At 42.8% G+C, this 19975-nt stretch overlaps 1 protein-coding gene across 4 annotated transcripts in view; it reads right to left on the bottom strand.

Annotated features, from left to right (window-relative positions):
• Positions 1–19975, bottom strand: part of ABCA13 (ATP binding cassette subfamily A member 13) — a 446251-nt gene that overhangs the window by 199680 nt on the left and 226596 nt on the right. For all 4 annotated transcript variants that reach the window (XM_035253372.3, XM_078342412.1, XM_035253370.3 and 1 more), the window contains 3 exons: positions 12509–12705; positions 6590–6747; positions 4929–5159 (listed from right to left, as the gene is read on the bottom strand). In XM_035253372.3, the coding sequence (XP_035109263.3) occupies positions 4929–5159; positions 6590–6747; positions 12509–12705 (586 nt within the window). The remainder of the gene's footprint in view (positions 1–4928; positions 5160–6589; positions 6748–12508; positions 12706–19975) is intronic.

Raw genomic sequence — 19975 nt, 5'->3', positions numbered from 1 at the left:
AAATTAAAACTCTGGAAACAACCAAAATGCCTTAAAGCAGGGAGGGGAGGAACTACATGAGGCCACATTTATTGTAAAGGAAATTACATCACCATGAACATCATGATGGGAAGAATGAAAACTGTTCAAGTTAAACATTGTGGAATGGGTAACTCCTGTTTAAAAATGGTATATGCAGTGAGATTTCAAGTCTGGTTTAGAATTCTGGGCATGGAAGGAGTGAAGTACAGCAAGCACTTCACAGGCCCAGGCTCTGCAGGGAGAAGAGTGGGGAAGGGGCAGACATCAGAAGGAGAAGCATGGACACGGGTCTGGAAGAGGTGGGAGGCTGGGCCTGTGGCTGGTGGATGAGGGAGAAAAAGGGGCAGTCTCTAACCCCCAAGACACAGCCAGGTTGCAGCTCTGGGCCTTGTCCACTGTGTGTGAGTGCCTGCAGGCGGCTTCACTTGGTCCCAGGGCACTCCTGGGCTGGGGATCCTCCCAGGGTATCTCATGCAAGTCACTGTCAAATGGAATGAATGGCATCTGTCTGTGTGTCATGCGCTGCACTAGGATTTTCTTCCCTTCAATCTGATGTCATGGTTCCATGATTCCCAACCTACAGATGAGGGTGCCAAGGTGGGGAGGTCATTCTGCAGAGAGAGTACCATGCATGGTCAAGTGTGCAGAGCACTCCCAGCCTGCCCTGCAGGCTCTATCCAGACCTGGCTCTCTCAGCGCCCCAGGAGGTGCAGGAGGAAATGAGGAAATCTCAGTTTCTATTCTAGGTGGAACCTATCAGACATGAAGAAGCCCTCATATTGAAGACTGGTAGGAACACTGGTGGCCTCTGTGGCCACAGTGACAGTTCTTTAAATTCCAACAGGTTGCAAGTTTGTAGAGGCCTAAGTGGATTTTTACATTGATTTATGTAGTTTTTACTAAAATAACACTTATAAAGGAAACAGTGGCTTTTAAAGATTCTGCGGATAACATGAGTAACGCAAGCTCAGCAAACACGAAACAGCACAGCTGACACTCTTACTCCTGTGGGCTCTTCATTTTAGTCTCAGATGGACTGAATACTCAGACAGACCTGAAAATTGGGGAGAAAAGAAGGATATAGGCAGGAAGGAAGAAGGGAAGCAAAAAAAGAGAGGTAGGGAAGGAAAGCAAAAAGGAAGGGAATTACTAAAAATAATAATGAAGTATCTTATTCACGTGTTCTATGGTTATGCATAAGCCTCTCCTTAAATGTACATTTTACTTTGAGATATTATTTATTGGTCATATGTGCTACAATAATTAACAAAACATTTAAGGGCTAGGCATCTACCCAGGATATAAAGACTCTCCTCGCCAGTTTTTTTTCCTATGATGTTTAAATTCATAAAATATTCAAGCAAAATGTTCCACAAAATTTCATTCTGCTTAATACTAAAAGTATTACCAAGCTTTTCTATTTTATTAGCAACAAGCAAAATGCCACTTATGTAAAAGAACACCACTCTTCCTGATGCATGTGTTTAATTATAAATCAGTAAACATACATATATTGGGGGTGAACACTCATTATTTCACTGATAAGTGTGCTTGGTCCATATTCCCACAGGGTCTTCCTTCCTGCCCTGAGAGTGTAGTGAGCTTATGAATATGTTCAATTTATCTATACAAGATGCCAGACAACTAGGACCCAACCTCATTAACCCAGTGACTACACATGAACATAACAAGCCTGGACTTTTTTTTGACAATTTCTCTTTATAACCCAGAAAATATTATTTTATTTTTCTTTTCCAAGTGACCCAGGATGGCAAAACTACCCCTGGAAGCCACACCTCCTTCTGCCTGTAGGGAAACTGATTCATGCCAGCTGACAGCTCTCAGCTATCCAAATGATTAGCTTCTGATGTAGTATTTGGACTTGCTGTTCACATTTAAAAGATAGTGACAACTGTGGTGCGTGACCTAGCTGCATTCAAGTATGGTGCTTCAGTCAGCAGCAGGCCTGTAAACCTACATCCTGACTCACGCAATCCAGGGAAAAGGGGCTCAGGAAATTCCTTGTTCTTCTACATTGGCTCAGGGAAGACTGCTGTCTACCAAAAATCCCTGGAAGAAAGGTGTCTTTTGTGGATATAGATGTTATTTAATTCTGTGGTTACTCCAAAGTTATGGTAGCAACATCTCATGCAATCCACTGTAAGTCAGAAAAGCCATTACCATTTTTGACCAATCTGTTCCAGGCATTTAACCATTATTGTTACTCCTTGGAAAATTATGCAAACTGTTCTGATGTTTCCATTTTAAAGATCAAAAGCTGATACCAGGTGCAGTGGCACACACTATAGTCTCCACTATTTGGGAGGCTAAGGTGGGAGAATCACTTGAGCCCAGGAGTTCCAGATCAGCCTGAGCAACACAATGAAACCCTAGTCATTAAAAAAAGAAAAAAAATTAATAAAAATAAAATGAAGAGTTAAAAAACTGAGACTCACAAAAGCTGAGTCATTTATTCAGGTTTCTAGAGCTCAGGACAAAGATTTGAATTAAGAACTGTCTGGTGTGAGACGATATCTCAATGTGTCAATCATCAAAAAATCTGGAGACAACAGATGCTGGAGAGGACGTGGAGAAATAGAAACACTTATACACCGTTGGTGGGAGTGTAAATTAGTTCAACCATTGTGGAAGACAGTGTGGTGATTCCTCAAGGACCTAGAAATAGATATACCATTTGACCCAGCAATCTCATTACTGGATATATACCCAAAGAATTATAAATTGTTCTATTATAAAGACACATACACATGTATGTTCATTGTGGCACTGCTAACAATAGCAAAGACCTGGAACCAACCCAAATGTCCACCAATGATAGACTAGATCAAGAAAATGTGGCACATATACACCATGGAACACTATGCAGCCATAAACAATGATGAGTTTGTTTCCTTCATAGGGACATAGATGAATCTGGAAACCATCTTTCTCAGCAAATTGACACAGGACAGAAAACCAAACACCACATGTTATCACTCGTAGGTGGGTGTTGAATAGTTAGAACACGAGGACACAGGGAGGGGAGCATCGTATACTGTGGTCAGTCATGGGGGAGGCTAGGGGAGAGACAGCGAGGTGTAGGGAGGGTAGGGAGGGATAACGAGGGGAGAAATACCAGATACAGGTGATGGGGGGATGAAGACAGCAAACCACCTTGCCACGTATGTACCTATGCACTAATCCTGCATGATCTGCGTATGTACCCCAGAACCTAAATTAAAAAAAAAAAAAAAGAACTGTCTGGGACACAGTTTATGCCCTTTCCACTGTAACATGCTACTCCCAGAAGCTGGATGAATCTTTAGAAGGGTCCTGCATATTGTTCATTTAGAAAACATTTATTAAGCAACCACAAGTGCCAGCAACTGTCCTGGGGACTGCTGGTATGGAGGTGGGCAGAGAAGAAACAAGCACTCACAGATCTCAACTTCCACGGGAGAGACAGAGATGCATGCATAACAAGTTTGGAGAAGTGTCATGAAGAGAAGCTTCAGAGTGCAGTGAGGGCGGGTGGGGGAACACAGAAGAGAATTGATGCTGAGAAATCTGGGAATCAGCTGCAGAGGCGCCGTTCATGCTGAGACTTGAAGAATGAAAATAGGAGACAGCCAGACAAGAAAAGATGCAGTGACCACATCCTTTGGCTTTAGAAAACAGCTCATACTCATCATGTGGGTTTATTGTGCTGCTGTTTGTTTGTCTCTTGCACTCTAACGTGCTCTATTAAAACACAGTGGGAATTGATGGACTCCAGTCCTGATGATGAATGGAATACAGAGCATCAACTACAAAGGCATGGGCTCATTTACCGAATTCAACTAACTATCAGAAACCCTAGGTCTAAGTATAGCTCACCATTTATGACCTTCATGATTTGGGGTAAAGAAATTAGCCTATATGAGCCTCAGCTTACTCAACCTTAAAATAGGAATAATAAGTTACAGATCTTTGAGGAAACCAAATACATTCGATGTATAAAAGCTTTTGTAATGTGAGTTTTCTATGTTTCACCATCTTTTATGACTATTTATTATAGAGAAAACTTGTGATGGCTGCTATCTACTTGGGACCACACTGATTTATCACACACAAGATTGCCTTTCCTCCTGCATCACTAACCCAAGGAATCAGTTCCAACACACAACTGAATGTTCAGACTTTGACTTTTAAAGATTTTGTAAAATTTTAACTTGCAGCACTTGATTTTTTTAAAATCTGCAACACTTTATGTAAATAGTAGCAATGTAAAATTAAGCTCAAATACTGCCCACACAGAGAGCCAACCTCGAGAACCCCAAATAAAGCTTGCCTTAGGTTGGGTCACACAACACAGCAACGTACTCCCGGAGGAAATGCCTAATTCTGCCTGTTACTGAGTGTACTCCATGAAGAACCCACGTGGGGTGGTCTCATCCACCTCAGATCCAGTAGAGAGAAAGGTATGACCTGGGGGATGGGAGCTCACCAGGCACCTGTACCGTTCCCATGCTAGGCCTTCTCACATCACAGAGACCCAGCATGGGGCTAGAGGCTCCCAAACAGAAGCAGAAGGAGGAGGGCACCTCTACATGAAGAATTACAACCAGTAATCATCCACTATTAACAACTGTTTAAACACCGAATTATTCTGGATTAAAGACAGCAAGCTTCTCAACTATAAGCATGCTAAAAGATTGCCATTTCAGTTAAAGAACAATCATCACCTGTCAGGCATGTTAAGTTCAGTTACTATCAGCATAGTATCTACTACACTGCTAACCAGAACTTAAACGTAAATAAAAGTGCACATCTTCTCCACCTTCTCTCCTTTACCACATCTCTTCCTTTATTGTGGAATGGCCAAAAAAGCATAAATAATTAAAGCATGCTTCAGCTTTTTTCAGTACCTCTTCTAAGGTGGTGTCTGAGATCCCATAGCCTGTCAGGTGCAGCTGACACAGGTTCTCATCCAGGGCCTGAAAGAGCCCTTTGAAGCAGGCCTTGTCTGTGTCCTTTGGAATGGCGTAGGTCAGCTCACTTCCACTGCTATCTTTGAGAAACGCTTGTGAAATATGCATCCTGATCAGGGATGTAACACGAGCTATGTCTTTCAGATCATGGGCCTCCAGAACAGAAGGCTATCCACCAAAAAAAGGAAAAAAGAAACCAGTAAGGAATATCAATTCAAATTTACATCAATTCATTTCATGTAGATCCATAAGCAAATTATATCAAAACTCCATGTCAAAGCTTAAATCAAATATCACACTTAAACAATAGGCATTTCAATGATATCTTGTGTTTTTTTGTTTCTTTTTAAAAATATAAATCTGCAGTGATAAACCTGGTGAGGACATACCCACATGCCCCCTAACATGCCCATCTTGGCTACTGGGCATGCCATGGCCAGCCTCCTGGGGTTTGTATTCATGAAGTGCCCCCTATCCCCTGGCAGAGTCACAAAGAGGTCCTGGGCCTAGCATTGAACAGCAGGAAACTGGGTTGAGTCTTCTTAAAAGGGAGACAAGAATTCTCAGCCAAAGAAGAAAGGCTCCACCTGGGGATGGTGATATTCATGCTGAATTAGAGAGGAAGCAAACAGGAACCTTGGCTCAGAGCTGGGTGCAGACTTTTCGTGGGCCACCAAGGGTCAAATACAGTCATCAAGAGTGGAGAGGTGACTTCCCACACACCCGAATCCCAGCCCAAGAGTCACCACTACCTGACCTCCATTGACACAGGTAATGATGACTACAGATGTGACACAGGTTCGGCCTCTCAGGCCAGACTCCACTTGCTCTATCCCCTCCTTACTTTTCTGCATTCTGGCAAAGCTTTAGCCTCTAAGAGGGAATACCTTTGTCAGAAAAATATTTCTAGGCCAGGCACAGTGGCTCACGCCTGTAATTCCAGCATTTTTCGAGGCCGAGGTGAGTGGATCACCTGAGGTCAGGAGTTTGAGACCAGCCTGGCCAAAATGATGAAACCCCATCTCTACTGAAAAACACAAAAATTAGCCAGTTGTCGTGCCAGGTGCCTGTAATCTTAGCTACTCAGGTGCTAAAGCAGAAGAACTGCTTGAAACTGGCAGGCAGAGGTTGCAGTGAATAGAGATTGTGCCACTGCACTCCAGCCTGGGCAACAGAGTGAGACTCCATCTCAAAAAGAAAAAAAGAATAAAGGAAGAGAGAAAGAGATACAGAAGGAAAGAGAGAGAGAGAGAAAGAGAAAGAAAGAAAAAAGAAAAGAAAAGAAAAGAGAGAGAGAAGGAGGGAAAAATATTTGTAGAATACCTAGGTCATGTACTTCCTGGCCCTGACACTCACAGCAGCTCCTGTTACCTATCAGGTTATTCTGACCCGTCAGGTATTTTCTCCTAGTGGTCAAATGCATGCTTGGGTTCCCAGAGGCTTGCTCCCTGCACAGGCCTGGGGGCACTCATTTTGGCATATGGGCCATTGTGCACAGAAAGCACTGAGATGTTATTACTGTGTAACTGTCGCCACTTGTTTCCTATGCCACAGACAGGAATGGGACTTCCATGAGATGGAATGGCTGCATTCCTTACCTGCCTCGTGAGCGTCAGGTGGAGCCCCTGGCCATATGCCTCCTTCAGGCAAAAGGGAGGACCACAGCACCTGAGCCTCCCATGCTGGAGGACGGCCACACAGTCACTCAGCGCTTCGGCTTCATCCAGGTGGTGGGTTGTGAAGATGATTGTGCGACCTGGGTTCAAGCATAGGTGCATCAGAACCGGCAGGACAAAGACCCCAGAAGGACCTTCCCTCCTTTCCTCAGGATGATAGATCCAGGGCACAGTTAAGATGCTTACCAATTTCAAACAAAAAAATTAAAATGTGTCCAGCAGAAAGGACTTACTCAAGTCCACTTGGCCAATTCGAGGCTCTGAAACTCTTTCCTCAGCAGTTGTTTCCATGGATCTCCCACCCCCACCCCCATGAACCAAAGTGGGTGTTCTGCCAGGCATGGAGGGTAAAACTGAGGGCAAAACACAGTGCTTGTGCACAGCCCCCTGTTCTCTCCTACTTAGAGTCAGATCACTGAACGAACGGAGACAAGAAATTTAAAAACAAAAAAAAGCAGGGTGGGCATCTCTCTCCTCAGATACTAAAGTCATCATTCTTTTTTTTTTTTCCAGAGTCACTCTTGCTCTGTCACTCAGGGTGGAGTGTGCAGTGGCATGATCTTGGCTCACTGCAACCTCCACTTCCCAGGTTCAAGTGATTCTCCCACATCAGCCTCCCATGTAGCTGGGACTACAGGTGCATGCCACCATGCCAGGCTAATTTTTTTTTTCTGTGTTTTCAGTAGACACAAGATTTCATGATGTTGGCCAGGCTGCTGTTGAACTCCTGACCTCCAGTGGTCCACCCACCTCAGCCTCCCAAACTGCTCGGATTACGGGCATGAGCCACTGTGCCTGGCCCTCCTCATTTTCCTTTGGATGATAAGGGAGATGTATGTAGGGAGAAGGCTATATTTTATTAAATTGCTATCGAATAAGAAATCACAGCACTGAGTTAAGGCAGAAATCAATCATAAAAAAGAGATCTGAAATGGTCATGATATGCATTGATACCCTTTGGAATCAGGGATGAGGTAACCACACATATTTAGTCTTCAAAGTAGCAGCAGCAGAACACTCACTGCCTCCCTGGAAAAGCTTGCAGCAGCCATGACCCACAGAGAGGAAGGAGAGTATGTTGTGAGTGACAGGCACAGGGAGCCAGGGAGACTTGGTGTTTCTGGCAGGAGATTACTGAGCCCAGGGGTCATGGCCTCTTTTGGCAGAAACAAATACTAAGTTCAAATGTTTTCTCGAAGCATTCTAATATCTTGTCAAGTTGTATGACTTATGCTTGGAAAGAAAAAGCCTCAGCTTTAGCTTTGGGAGAGCATAAGCCAGAGGAACCAGAAGACATTTTGGTGAAGGTGATTCAGTTGCATTAAACAATGTTGCTGCTTTAAGCTTCGACATTGCCCATTGGCTTTCATTGAGCCCCATCCAACATATTCCATTCTATTGAATAGAAAGAAACACACTGATTGATTCTTGTTCCAAAGGTAAATTTTCAGAAAGAGAAGGCTAAACATGTCTTTACCTCTTTGCAAGTAAATGTCTGAGGTGGTGAATACACTAATTACCCTGATTTGATCATTACACATGTGTCAAAACATCACACTATAACCCATGACTGGAAAACAGATGGATCTCAAGGCCATCATGCTTAGCAAACTAATGCAGGAACAAAAAACCAAGTATCGCACGTTCTCACTTGTAAGTGAGAGTTAAGTGATAAGAACACATGTACACATAAAGGGAACAACACACACTGGTGTCTACCAGTGGGTGGAGGGAGTGAGGAGGGAGAGGATCAGGAAAAATAATGAATGGGTGCTAGGCTGAATACCTGAGTGATGAAATAATCTGTACAACAAACCCCTGTGAAACAAGTTTCTCTAAAGAACAAACCTGTACCTGTACCCCTGAATTTAAAACAAAAGTTAAAAAAATAAATCAATGTATGCAATTATCATGGTCAATTAAAAACAAAATACAAGTAAGAAATAACAATAGAGAAGACACCTTAAAAGACTAGGACTTTCATGTTTTAAAAATGTATTTACAAAGAAACTATGGAAGGTGGACCCAAGAGCAACAGAGCTTGAAGGTCCACAATGACCAGTTCTTGCCACATATGTGTCCCTGTCCCCAGGCCCAAGGCCAAGCTCCTTACATGTTATACCCTCAAGGCTAAGAAAATTTGCTTAATCCCTGATCTAGGATTAAAGGCAGTTTAGATACTCTGATTAGAGCTATCATGTAGTTCAGGTGATATATTCCCATACAATGTAGTCTAATACTGAAAGTCAACTCGAATCTAAATCCCCAAAAGAGAAGCAAAGAGTAGAATGGTGGTTGCCAGGAGCTGGCGGGCAGGGGGCAAGGAGCAGGGAGAAGGAGGGAGATGTTAGTTAAAGGATACAAAGTTTCAGTGACACAAGTGAATAAATTCTAGTAATCTATTGGGCAGCATGGTAACTATAGTTAATAATGATGCACTGTATACCAGAAAATTGCTGAGATTAGATCTTAAGTGCTCTCAACAACAAAAGGATAAGTATGTGAGGTGATGGGCATGTTAATTAGCTTGATTTAATCATTTCACAATGTATACATACATCTAGCCCTTGGTATCTGTGGGGCATTGATTCAAGGAACCCTGAAGTTACCAAAATCCCTTTGTAAAATGGGGTAGTATTTGTATATAACCTATGTGCATCCTCCCATATACTTTAAGTCATCTCTAGATCACATATAATACCTGCTAATAATATAATGTAAATACCATTTAAATAGTTGTAATACTCTTACTGTTTTTAATTTGTATTATTTTTATAGCTGTATTATTATTTCTTATTGTTTTTTTGTTTGTTTCTCCGATTTTTTTTTTTTAAGACAGAGTCTCACTTTGTCACCCAGGTTAGAGTGCAATGGCATGGTCTCAGCTCACTGCAACATCCACCTCCTGGGTTCAAGTGATGCTCATGCCTCAGCCTCCTAAGTAGCTGGGACTACTGGTGTGCACCACCACACCCGGCTAATTTTTTTGTATTTTTAGTAGAGACGAGATTTTGCCATGTTGGTCAGGCTTGTCCTGAACTCCTGCCCTCAGGTGATCCACCCCCCTCAGCCTCCCAAAGTGCTAGGATTACAGGCGTGAGCCACCATGCCCAGCTTCAAAGAGCAACGCTGCTGTTTTCCCCAAGACACTGCTTGACTGTTTCTCTCTCTGATTCAGATGATATGTTCTACCTACCCCCTTTCCTCCAAAAACTACACTTCCACATTCACCCCTTGTCTATTTTAATAATAATGATAACCTGTCATTGATTGAGTGCCCACATGGCAGATACCGAGCTGTGCACTTTCACATACAACTGTGCACTCTCACATCCTGTGAGATGGTACAATTCTCTCTGTTTGCAAATGAGAACACTGACTCTCAGAAGCATTTGATCATTTCTGCAGGGTTGCATGGGAATTGTAGAGCAAGTGCATTCCCCAGGACAGAAATTTAGTTGAGATGTGCCAGTTTTCACTCGTATCTTTTGCTTCCTTATTTATTTTTCCATGGGAGACACAGAAATACTGGTACCAGGGCTGATCAAGAGCCCTCACTGTACATAACTAAGCAAGAAACAGACACAACATTCCAGGTAGACCGAGCCCCCAGTACACTGGCGTTCTGACAGAAGAGTTCTTTCTTCTCAGCAGGGAATGTTTGTTTCTGCACAGTCCTCAGATCTGCCTCACAGAGCTGTATGATTACCTAGAGGTTTGGGCTACTTCAGAAACAGCTATACATTTTGATTCTTGAAAACACATTTTTCTTCCAATACCGCCTATCTAATTGCTTACACGCTATTGATTTTGCACTTCAATCAGTACCGGGACGATTCCAAAAATTCTCCAATGACAAAAAACATTGCTAAACAATGAAGAACACTGAGAAAACATTTGGTTTAAAACAACAGAAACTGAAGAAAACTCTCTGTTTCTGAGACTTCCATTGTATCTATTTTTCTGTCTAAAATAACCTTTATGCTGATTACAAAAATATTCTGTCAGCTAAACCTCTGAGACTCCATCTCTAATTTTTAAACTAAACAAGAGTAGTGGGCTTGCGGTATTTAATTTGAACTGCAAAGCACAGTTGCAGAGATAATGTAATCTATTTGTCTATCTCCCACTGATCTTCTGCATCAGCCCCCAGCCAGGGTAGCAGGTGAATTATTTAGTCCAGTTTAAATTGTTTCATCTCAAAATTTAATCAGTCTTTTGAAGTGGTGGTCAGTGTCCCATTTCTGCCTTTTCTATGTCTTTCCCCAATGGAGCCAGGAGTCTCGGTGATCTCATGGGAATGGGGAAGAGCTCGAATCCTGGGTGCAATGTGGTCAGCCTCCTCTGGTGTCTGGGTGCTAAACAAGACCACTTGGCGCTGTCCTCCTTCTCACCTTGGCATTTGTGCTTTGAGTCCAAAGGGGTCAGGCCAGAACAGAGTGCTCCCAGGCTGCCTAGGCCTCACAGTAGGTCCTGCTGACTGCAGATGGCTGAATCTCTGCCCTGGCTTCCAGCCAGCTAACGCCAAGGGACTCCCTCCTTCTGTGGCAGCATCCCTAGCAAGCCCTGCCTTTCAGTGTCAAAGTTCATGGGCCTGAAAATGTAGGGAATACCAGCCCTCGGTACCTTACTGGGTCCTGGCATTCTGCTCAGTCTCATGAACTCTGATGTGGCTGCACCATGATTGAGTAGCCAGCTACCAAAAGTGTAGCCAGCAAGCTACACTGTTTGCCTGCACTTTTCTAGTGCAATTGACCAGGCCAGGCCAAACCCCAGAATGGAACAAAAAGCCACATCTGCTTGCTCAATTTCCCCACCTCTATCTGTGTCTTCTCCTTCCATAATTCCACCAAATCTGTGGGACAGAAAGAAACAAATTGTTCTTCTATGTTCCCTTTAGTTATTTTATTCCTGTCGGATTCCAGCCTATGATTAAGCTTTAAATGACAGACTGTAGTATATTTTCTACTCCAAAGATAGAATTTGATGGTCCGAGACTTCTGGGCTCAGCCCTCTAAATGCTAAGAAAAGGAAGGGCTCTTTCTTGTTATTTTTCATTTTATTTCTTCATTTGCAAATCCTAGTTCACCTCCAAAAAAATGGAGGCTTTAGGTCAAATCAGAAGAAAGTTTTATATTCAAAAGGCAAAAGAAAAAGCAAAATAACATTCTATAAGAATCTGTATTAATCCTGCCACTGATGCCTCTACACTTGTTTGCCAGCACCAAGATGTGATTTATTGTTGCAATGTTTCTTTCCAAAAGGCAGTTCTCAGAGAAAACATGTAGAGCAACACTTCCTAGCTGTCAGGATCGCAGAAAGAATCAGAAGTTGGAAAATAGTAACTGCCCATTAAATGCCCTAAATTAGTAAGAAACAATAATAGATGTGAGAAATATTAACCAGAGGCTCAACGTCCACCCTCAGTTCAGGAAACTGCCTCTGTAGCTGCGAGTAAATCACATGCCCATCTCTCTGAGCCCTCATTTCTTCATCTGAGACAAGGAAGTCTTGTCCTATAATCTGGGTTGCCTCTTCTAAGGAACTATGCTTCCCTTGAAAAGGAAGACAATTTCCCTTGAAATAATGTATGTTAATGTGTAATGTCCATAGATGTCACTGCTGTTATTAAGAGTTCAAACACAAAGTAAGCGATTCTAAGCACTATAGAGATGTTATCTAATGAATATGCTCCTAGCAGCACTTCTAAAAATGTATGTTTTTCTGAAAAGGATAATGTAGCCTCATTGGGATACACCTTGGTTCTACCATACAATAGCGATGCATTTCCTGAAACACAACATTGTGGGAAGAGAAAATAGAAGAAGGCCCAGTGCCTACCTTCTCGGTACTTGAGCAGGATATCCCACACGCTGTGCCGGGAGCAAGGGTCCACCCCACTGGTGGGCTCATCCAGAACCACAGTCCTCGATGTGCCCAGGAAAGCAATGCCAATGGAGAGCTTCCTCTTCAGGCCTCCAGACAGAGCTCGGGTCTGTTTGTGCTGATGCTGAGTTAAGCCCACCTCCTGAAGAGTTCTGAAATTAGAAGAAAACATCACTCTTCTCCCTGAACACCTGAAAGCTTTGCTTCTAATTTCTCTCCAGAAATAATGACTAACAGTGGCTGAGATCGTTATAAACCACAAATCTAACAGGGAGGCCTGAGGCTGCACACATGTGAGTCTCACCAGAGCGGCACTGACCTTCTTTGGGTTCAGATGGAATCATGCCAAGGGACTAACCGTGATGCAGACCAGCAATACCCACCAAGAACTGTGCTTGGAAATACTTGCACTGTCTCCTCTCTGGAGAAGCATGTCTCTCATTTCACTCATAGCTCCTGCCAAGGAAGGCCCTGCATCCCTCTACAGGGTATAGAGTATAGTGGAATGGCTGATGCACCAGTGTGGTCAAAAGAAGCAAGGCAGGCCCGGCCCCACTGCTCACCAGAGAAGCCCTTCATTCCCTGACCCTCTGTGCACTAAATCTGGATCACCCCACCTTCCTGATTAATGCAGGTGTTCCAACAAAACGCCATGTGCAAAGTACAAATTATCATTTGCTAATAATGTAAGAACAAGTCTCCTGTTCTGTTGCAGGGATCGTTCAGTCTTGGGAGTTCCAGATTTCAGATACCCAGCATTAGGCCTTCCCTATGTGAAACTTTACCCCTCTTCCATGGATCTACTCTCTTTTTTCACAAAAACTTCCCTCACCACTGTGCCCCTGTTAACTCTACAGGAGCGCTTACTGACCTCATCACCTACTTGCCATCTTACTCATTGTTAGAGACTCAGTTTAAACAATGTTTTCCTGAAACCTTCCCTTGACCACTCAGACAAAAGTGGAGTCTCTCGCCTAAGCTGCAGGCATGTTTCTGCCTTCCTGATACCAAGCTGCTGAAGTCAAGGTGCCATTCTGCAGCCAGAGAGAGGAGGCTAGACAGGCAGAGGAGGATTGGACTGGTTACATATAGTTGAGTTTTAAGAATAATTGGGGCCTGGAACATTCCAGCATCCCAAGCAAAGAACTGGGTGAATCCCATTGTCTGCCTGATGACTAAGTAAATTTTTCATGTAAATACTTCCCATGCTGCCCTAGAAAGAGTTCAAGCCCACTTCTCAGTGTTTAGTGTTCACTCTAGGCACTTAATGTTTCATCCAAGTCTTACAGTGCATCTTCTGCTAGTTAAATCTCAACCTAAATTTATAGTAGGAATTTATGCTCCTGCTTTTCAGGTGTTCCCAGTGTGGACAACACCCTTTTGGAAGGAGGAAGACAAATGTTTCCATTTCACCAGGCCCTGCAATCTCCCAACACGCTCCCAGCTGTGTGATTCCAATCTAGAAGAAGAGGTGGATTTATTAAGACAAACTTAGCACATTAACCAGAGGTCAGTCAGCAGAGAAGAAAAACAGACAAGAAAACAAGTCAGTAAGATGTCATATGTTGTCAAACATGCATGTTCTGATTACCTTTCTATGTTCAACTCCAAACCCCTCCTTCATTTCTTCCATGGGCACCACTCAGGCACTCAGATGTCTATAGTACCGTCTTGGGTGGCCCCTTGCTGCTGCCTCATTGTGCACCCTAATCAAGCTGGAAGCCCACCTCCTCTTCATACACCTAGCATTAAGCCTCAGGAACGCTTTTGGCCCCCTGCCACTTTGTCCCCACCTTTGCAGTCCTTCACAGAACCTTCACTACACAAGTGTCAAGCAAGATGTAAGCAAAAGGGACCAACCATGATTCTACAATCAAATTTATGCAAAGAGGCTGGGGCCTGCTGTCTATTATATCTTATGCAACTGGTTAGCATTCAACTGACCAATCTGGTTCACTCTGTATTCTTACTTCTGTTTTCAGTACATGCCTGTTTTTCTGATGCACTTTGAACTTCAATATACAACACATTTTATGGACAACTTTGCTCCCAATCTTTTGTATGTATATGTGTGTGACTTTTAAGCTTCCTGAAACCAAGAGTGGTAGGTAATCATGACAGGTGTAGGAGTGATGATGAGCCTCTTTCATTCACATGTATTTTATAAATTCTTGCAAGATTGCACAAATGGTCTATTGCATCAAAGATGCTGGTTGCATATCACAAATAAGGGGAGGGGCATCAAAGAGCAACAAAGCACAGGTCCTTCTGCAGAAAATAAGAGTTTTGTAGAGAAATCATGTGTATATATCCAATTAGAACACAATGAGAGAAATGTTACAGATGACATATAAACAAAGTGCTGTGGGGAGCTCACAGGAGATGGTGAATTATTGGTCTTGGAGAGGTCCAGCTTAAAGTAGAACCTCTATCACATCACAACAATGCCATAGAATATATTATTTTAAAGAATATCATTCATTCATTTGATAAACTCTTTCCCACAGAGGAAATCCCACCTTTTTATTTTATTGTTTAAATGTTAGCTCCTGGCCTGGATAATCATATTTAACATTGATTAGACCTATATCTACACAATAGGTACTATTCTAAGTGCTTTGAGTATATACATTAGTATAATCCACATAACCTCCAAATGAAGGTCTTCTTGTTATTGGGACCACATTACATTTGGAAAACCCAAGAGAAAGATAATATATATTATAAAAACCTCTCTAAGTGGAGGAGTTGCATTTAAACACTAGCAGTCTGAAGCCAGAATAAACACTGACATCCACTGGGTCCCTGTGACATGCATCATATGCCCGCTAAGTGTGTCACTCCTCACATGGACTTGGGCTCTCCCAAGAACAAGCTCTTTGTCTTATTAGGTCTGTTTTCCCAGAACCCCACTCATGGCATTTTAATCAGTGAATATAATATCCATGAAGGTCAGTGTAATTAAGAGTCCTTGTCTTATTTTGCACAGAATAACACATTCCTAGGACTCCAAGCCACTGATGCATTGGTCCGGGCCAGTACAACAATGTCTGAACACCCATCATTGCAGCAGGGAGAGAACCCTATTGCAAAACCCAGCCATTTCCACTCTGCTGGCTTCTGGGCATTGTTCGGATGCTCAAAGCACACTTAAAAATTAAAGAAGACAGCAATTTGTAAACACTGTCAGAAGTTTTTAACCTGTTGAAATTTTTTTTAATTTGAAAGTTTTTCAGAGGCTAGTGTTTTTCTAGTTATTGATCTTATACCAAAAAGAAGCAAATAATTTTGCAAAGTTACATTTCCAAATTCTCAAAAGGACAGGATAATCCTCTAATTGAGAACATTGCTAGGCAGCAGGGAAAGGAGGAAAAGATATTTTCTCCTATTAAGTCCCAATTAGGCACCAAAGAACTTGTTTCAGATGCTGCTCTTTAATCATCCATTCATTTATTCAAGGAATGTTTACTGAACCCCTACAATGCCTGGTACCTGCCACCTGCTAGGTATAGAGAAATAAATCGAATCTTAACCTTGATTCAAGAAACTCAAGGTCTTGTGGAAAAGACAGGCAAGAAATTATAATAAAAGTATAAGTAGGATAATGATGAAGTCCCAAGTGTTACCGGATTCCCTCTGACTCCAGAGAAAGTGGCATATGAAATCAGTCAGATGGGTAGTGAGAGCAAGTGAAGTGGGGATACTTGAACAGTATGTTCCGGAAAAAAAGAAAAGCATTTGCTGGGACTTGGGGGAGAAAGAATAGCATATGCAAGAAACAAAGAGATTCTGTCCTTGAAGTACAGGGAAAACCATGCAATAACCTCAGACAAGACAGGAGAGAGAGGCTAGAGCCAGAACTCATACCCATTGTAAATCCTGTTCTATAACTGCTGGTCTTTCCTTCACTGAGTCTCCATGAGGGCAGGTGACTCTTTTTGTCTCACTGTGACCTTCCCTACCTCTGTTAAAGCCCCCAGCCTTGAATGTCAGGTCATCTAAGCATATCATCCACTATTGGGTAGTGGTGTCATTGTTGTCATCTACCAATCCCTGAGTCTGCCCTTGTGCACTGTCTCTTTTTCAGCCCTACTCTCGTCATTGTTCTTAGAGATTTTATTTGTATTTGACGTAGTATATCCTTCCTTCACTCCACCAATCCCATTTACTCACAGCTGTAATACATCCTAGACCTTGTAATTTCTAACAACCACAGCTCCTCAATTCCAGGCATCCTCTTTTGACTAGTTAACTTTATAATCACTTCTGAGCATGCACTCTTCATTTTGAAAAACAATGAAGCTGAATGGAAACTCTCACCAACACAGCCTTTGCCTTTTCTATTGTAAAGGAGCCTGCTGTGCTCTCAGAAAAGACAACCCCTTGTCTCTTGTCTAGATTCCTTTCCCTGTCCCATAGAGAATAGTGTTCCAGCAAGCCACCTTCTATGTAGCTCAACTCAATTATCCACTCTCTACTGGGGCATTCTCATCCGTGTACAGATAGGCCTCTGTTATTCCTGTCTTTGAATTATTTGAATGGAAGAAGAGCATTTTTCCTCTTGACCTCACTTTTCCTTCTTGACACCATCATATTTCTTTGCTCTTTTTTGCGGAAAATCTCCTGAGAAGATACACTGCTGCCAACTTCCCCTCTTCCATTCTCATTAACTGACTCCAGCAAGACTTCATTCCCTTCACACTTCTACACTTGCTCTTCTGGAGGTCACTAGAGCCCTCTACACACTAAATCCAAAGGCCATTTTTTGAGTCTTCATTTTACTTGACGTTCAACAGCATTTAAGGTATTGATCACTCCCTCACCGTTAGTGAACTTGATTTACTTGTCTTTCACCTTTGCTACTGGTTTCTCTTTCTTGTCTGCTTGACTGGTTTCAACCCATCTCTCCACACACTGCATGCAGGAGTGACCAGGGATCAATACTTTGTTCCCTCTTCTACTCTTCCTGAACTTACGCCCTCAATGATCTCATTACTATCAAACAAATGTGCCTCCAACCTGAGTTGCATGGTGAACTCCAGAATTCTAAGTGATAACATTAACTATATAACAACATCACACTGACTTAAAGGTCTGACAAAGTTCCTCTCTTGACTACACTAATCTTCTCTGGGCCAAATTAAGGGCAAAACAGTAATGATCCGAATCTTGACACAAGTTTACTCTAAAGATTCTAGCAGGGATGCCACCTCCCTTGAACTCACATTTTAATGAAGCTACACATTAAGGAAACCAAGCAGTGTTATAGGAGACTAACAGGGAGCATGGTGTATCTAGATCAGATGTTTGTAGTTTTCCCTTTCTCTAATTGAAGACTACTGTCCTAAAACGTGATCTTATTCTAATTGCTTTTGTGCAAATTGGCTTTGTTGCTAGGTAACATGCTGTGTGCTAATAATCATTAAGGTTGCCTGGCACCCAAAAAAGATGAAGCAAATGTAGCATGGTTAGGTGTTGATTTAAGCTCCCAATCTTAATCACAATAGAGTTGACTGTGGTCGAGGATAGAGACATTTTTTAAAATTACCATGGGTGACCTATGACTTGTTTTAAGAAATTAGGTTGAACCTAGCCATTTTGCTGTCTAGTAATATGTAGTCCATACACCTAGCCATTTCTCATTAAGTACCACTCGAATTTAAGACAGGTTTGAATAGTACAAACTAAATATTTTACCTGTACACCCATTGTCCACTGTCATTAACATTATTAGTATTTCCAGCCATTCTCTGAAGACAGCATGAGACATAAACCAGCCACCTTCCAGTAGAGAATGCCCTCCAGTAGAGATTATGCCAATTACGTGAATGTTGAAAGGGATGAAAGAAAAAAGGATGATTTAAATAAAATGTATGGTATCATCCATCACTTTAACAATGGACTTCTGCCCCTCAAGGACTTTCCCATCAATCCAAGCTTAATTTGCACACAGCCCTCACATGTCAGCATCTATCCAGAAGGAGATTTGGCTTGTTCTACAGATGCACTTACGTAGTATAGCTGGTCTCTAAACACAGCCATGGATTTTAACTTGAGATCATCTAAACAAATACTGATTCTACCTAATATGGGAAAAATAAAACTGTGCAACGCAGTGTGCAGTGGTTCATTTCTAGAGAACCAGTTTTTTGTTTTCCAATGCTGCTCTCCACTAAAACATTTTCAGGGGTAAAGTGAGCATGGTTTTCTCCAATGCCCTGCTTTCTGACCCTGGCCCCTGAGTAATATGTGCCTCTACCATATTCCGGGTCCATGGTCTTGTTTTGTTGTGTTTTGTATCTCCAAGATAATGTCTGTAATACTGCCTCACTTAGGCCCTCTAGGATCTCCTGTGTGCAATCTGCCCTTACTCAGGTGAGACTCCTTCAAAAGAAATGCTCCAAAGGCAAGTTCCACAATGCACCAGGGATCCTTCATCCACATGTTCCCCACTGTGGGGTGCTAGTGACCCACCTGCCCTGCCTTCCAGGTTCTGAGAGTGCATTTTAAGGCTACTGAATTCTCTAGCCCCAGGGAGAGCAACTGTTAACTAATCACCTTCACTTCTCAGACTCCTGGAATCCCCCATGGGTGTCCATACTCCCATTAGGGCATCAACAGTAGAAATGTGCTAGAGAATCCATCCTCTTTCCCCCCACCAGTCGTGTCTTCCCAGAGGCCATGCCCACATGCTACAGCACAGTGGCCAGCTTGAAGGAAAGGCAGCAGAAGGCACTTTGCATCTGAGAGTCCTGAGTCAGATCCTGGCTTCCCTCTACGAACTGCATGGCACCATCTCTCGGAGCCTCTGCCCTTCCTGTATCCCAGGGAAAAGACACTTGAATGAGACCATACATGTAAGTTCCTGGCACATATCCACAGTAGTGGCTGGCACAAAAAAGGTGTTAAACAAATTAAAGGCTTAATTTATACAACACAGGTAGCCCTTGCAGAGGTGAGGCTAGAAACAGAAGGCCCCTTTGGCCATCTGAGAGAGCCCACAGGGTGCCTATTTCCTGCCCTGGCCCACAAGGCCTGCACAATATCCCAAGGCCATGGTGGGAAAGGATCTGGTGGTTGAAGGATATCAGGATTTGGGCACACCAAGGAAACTGAGGTAGCAGCAGAGGAGAGGGCAATGGATAAGAAAAACCAGCATAGGCAGGAGCACAGGCTGGCAATGCCCTGGCGGGAGTCTAGCACCACAGCTAGCCTCAGCATCAGATACCTCCAGGCTCCTTAAACTCACATCTCTAAGACAAACTCATCATTTCTCTCTCCCCACTTCTCAAATAGGCTCTCTCTATACACACAGCTGACCCTTGAACGATGCAGGGACTCAGAACACCACACTGTACACAGTCAAAAATCTGCATAAGCCTTTCAACTCCCCCAAAATTTACCTACTTATATTCTACTGTT

The sequence above is a fragment of the Callithrix jacchus genome, chromosome 11 (assembly GCF_049354715.1).
Source record: "Callithrix jacchus isolate 240 chromosome 11, calJac240_pri, whole genome shotgun sequence".
Taxonomy (NCBI): Eukaryota; Metazoa; Chordata; class Mammalia; order Primates; family Cebidae; genus Callithrix; species Callithrix jacchus.
Note: the sequence above shows the minus strand (reverse complement) of the source record. Positions and strands in the feature narration are given on the sequence as shown.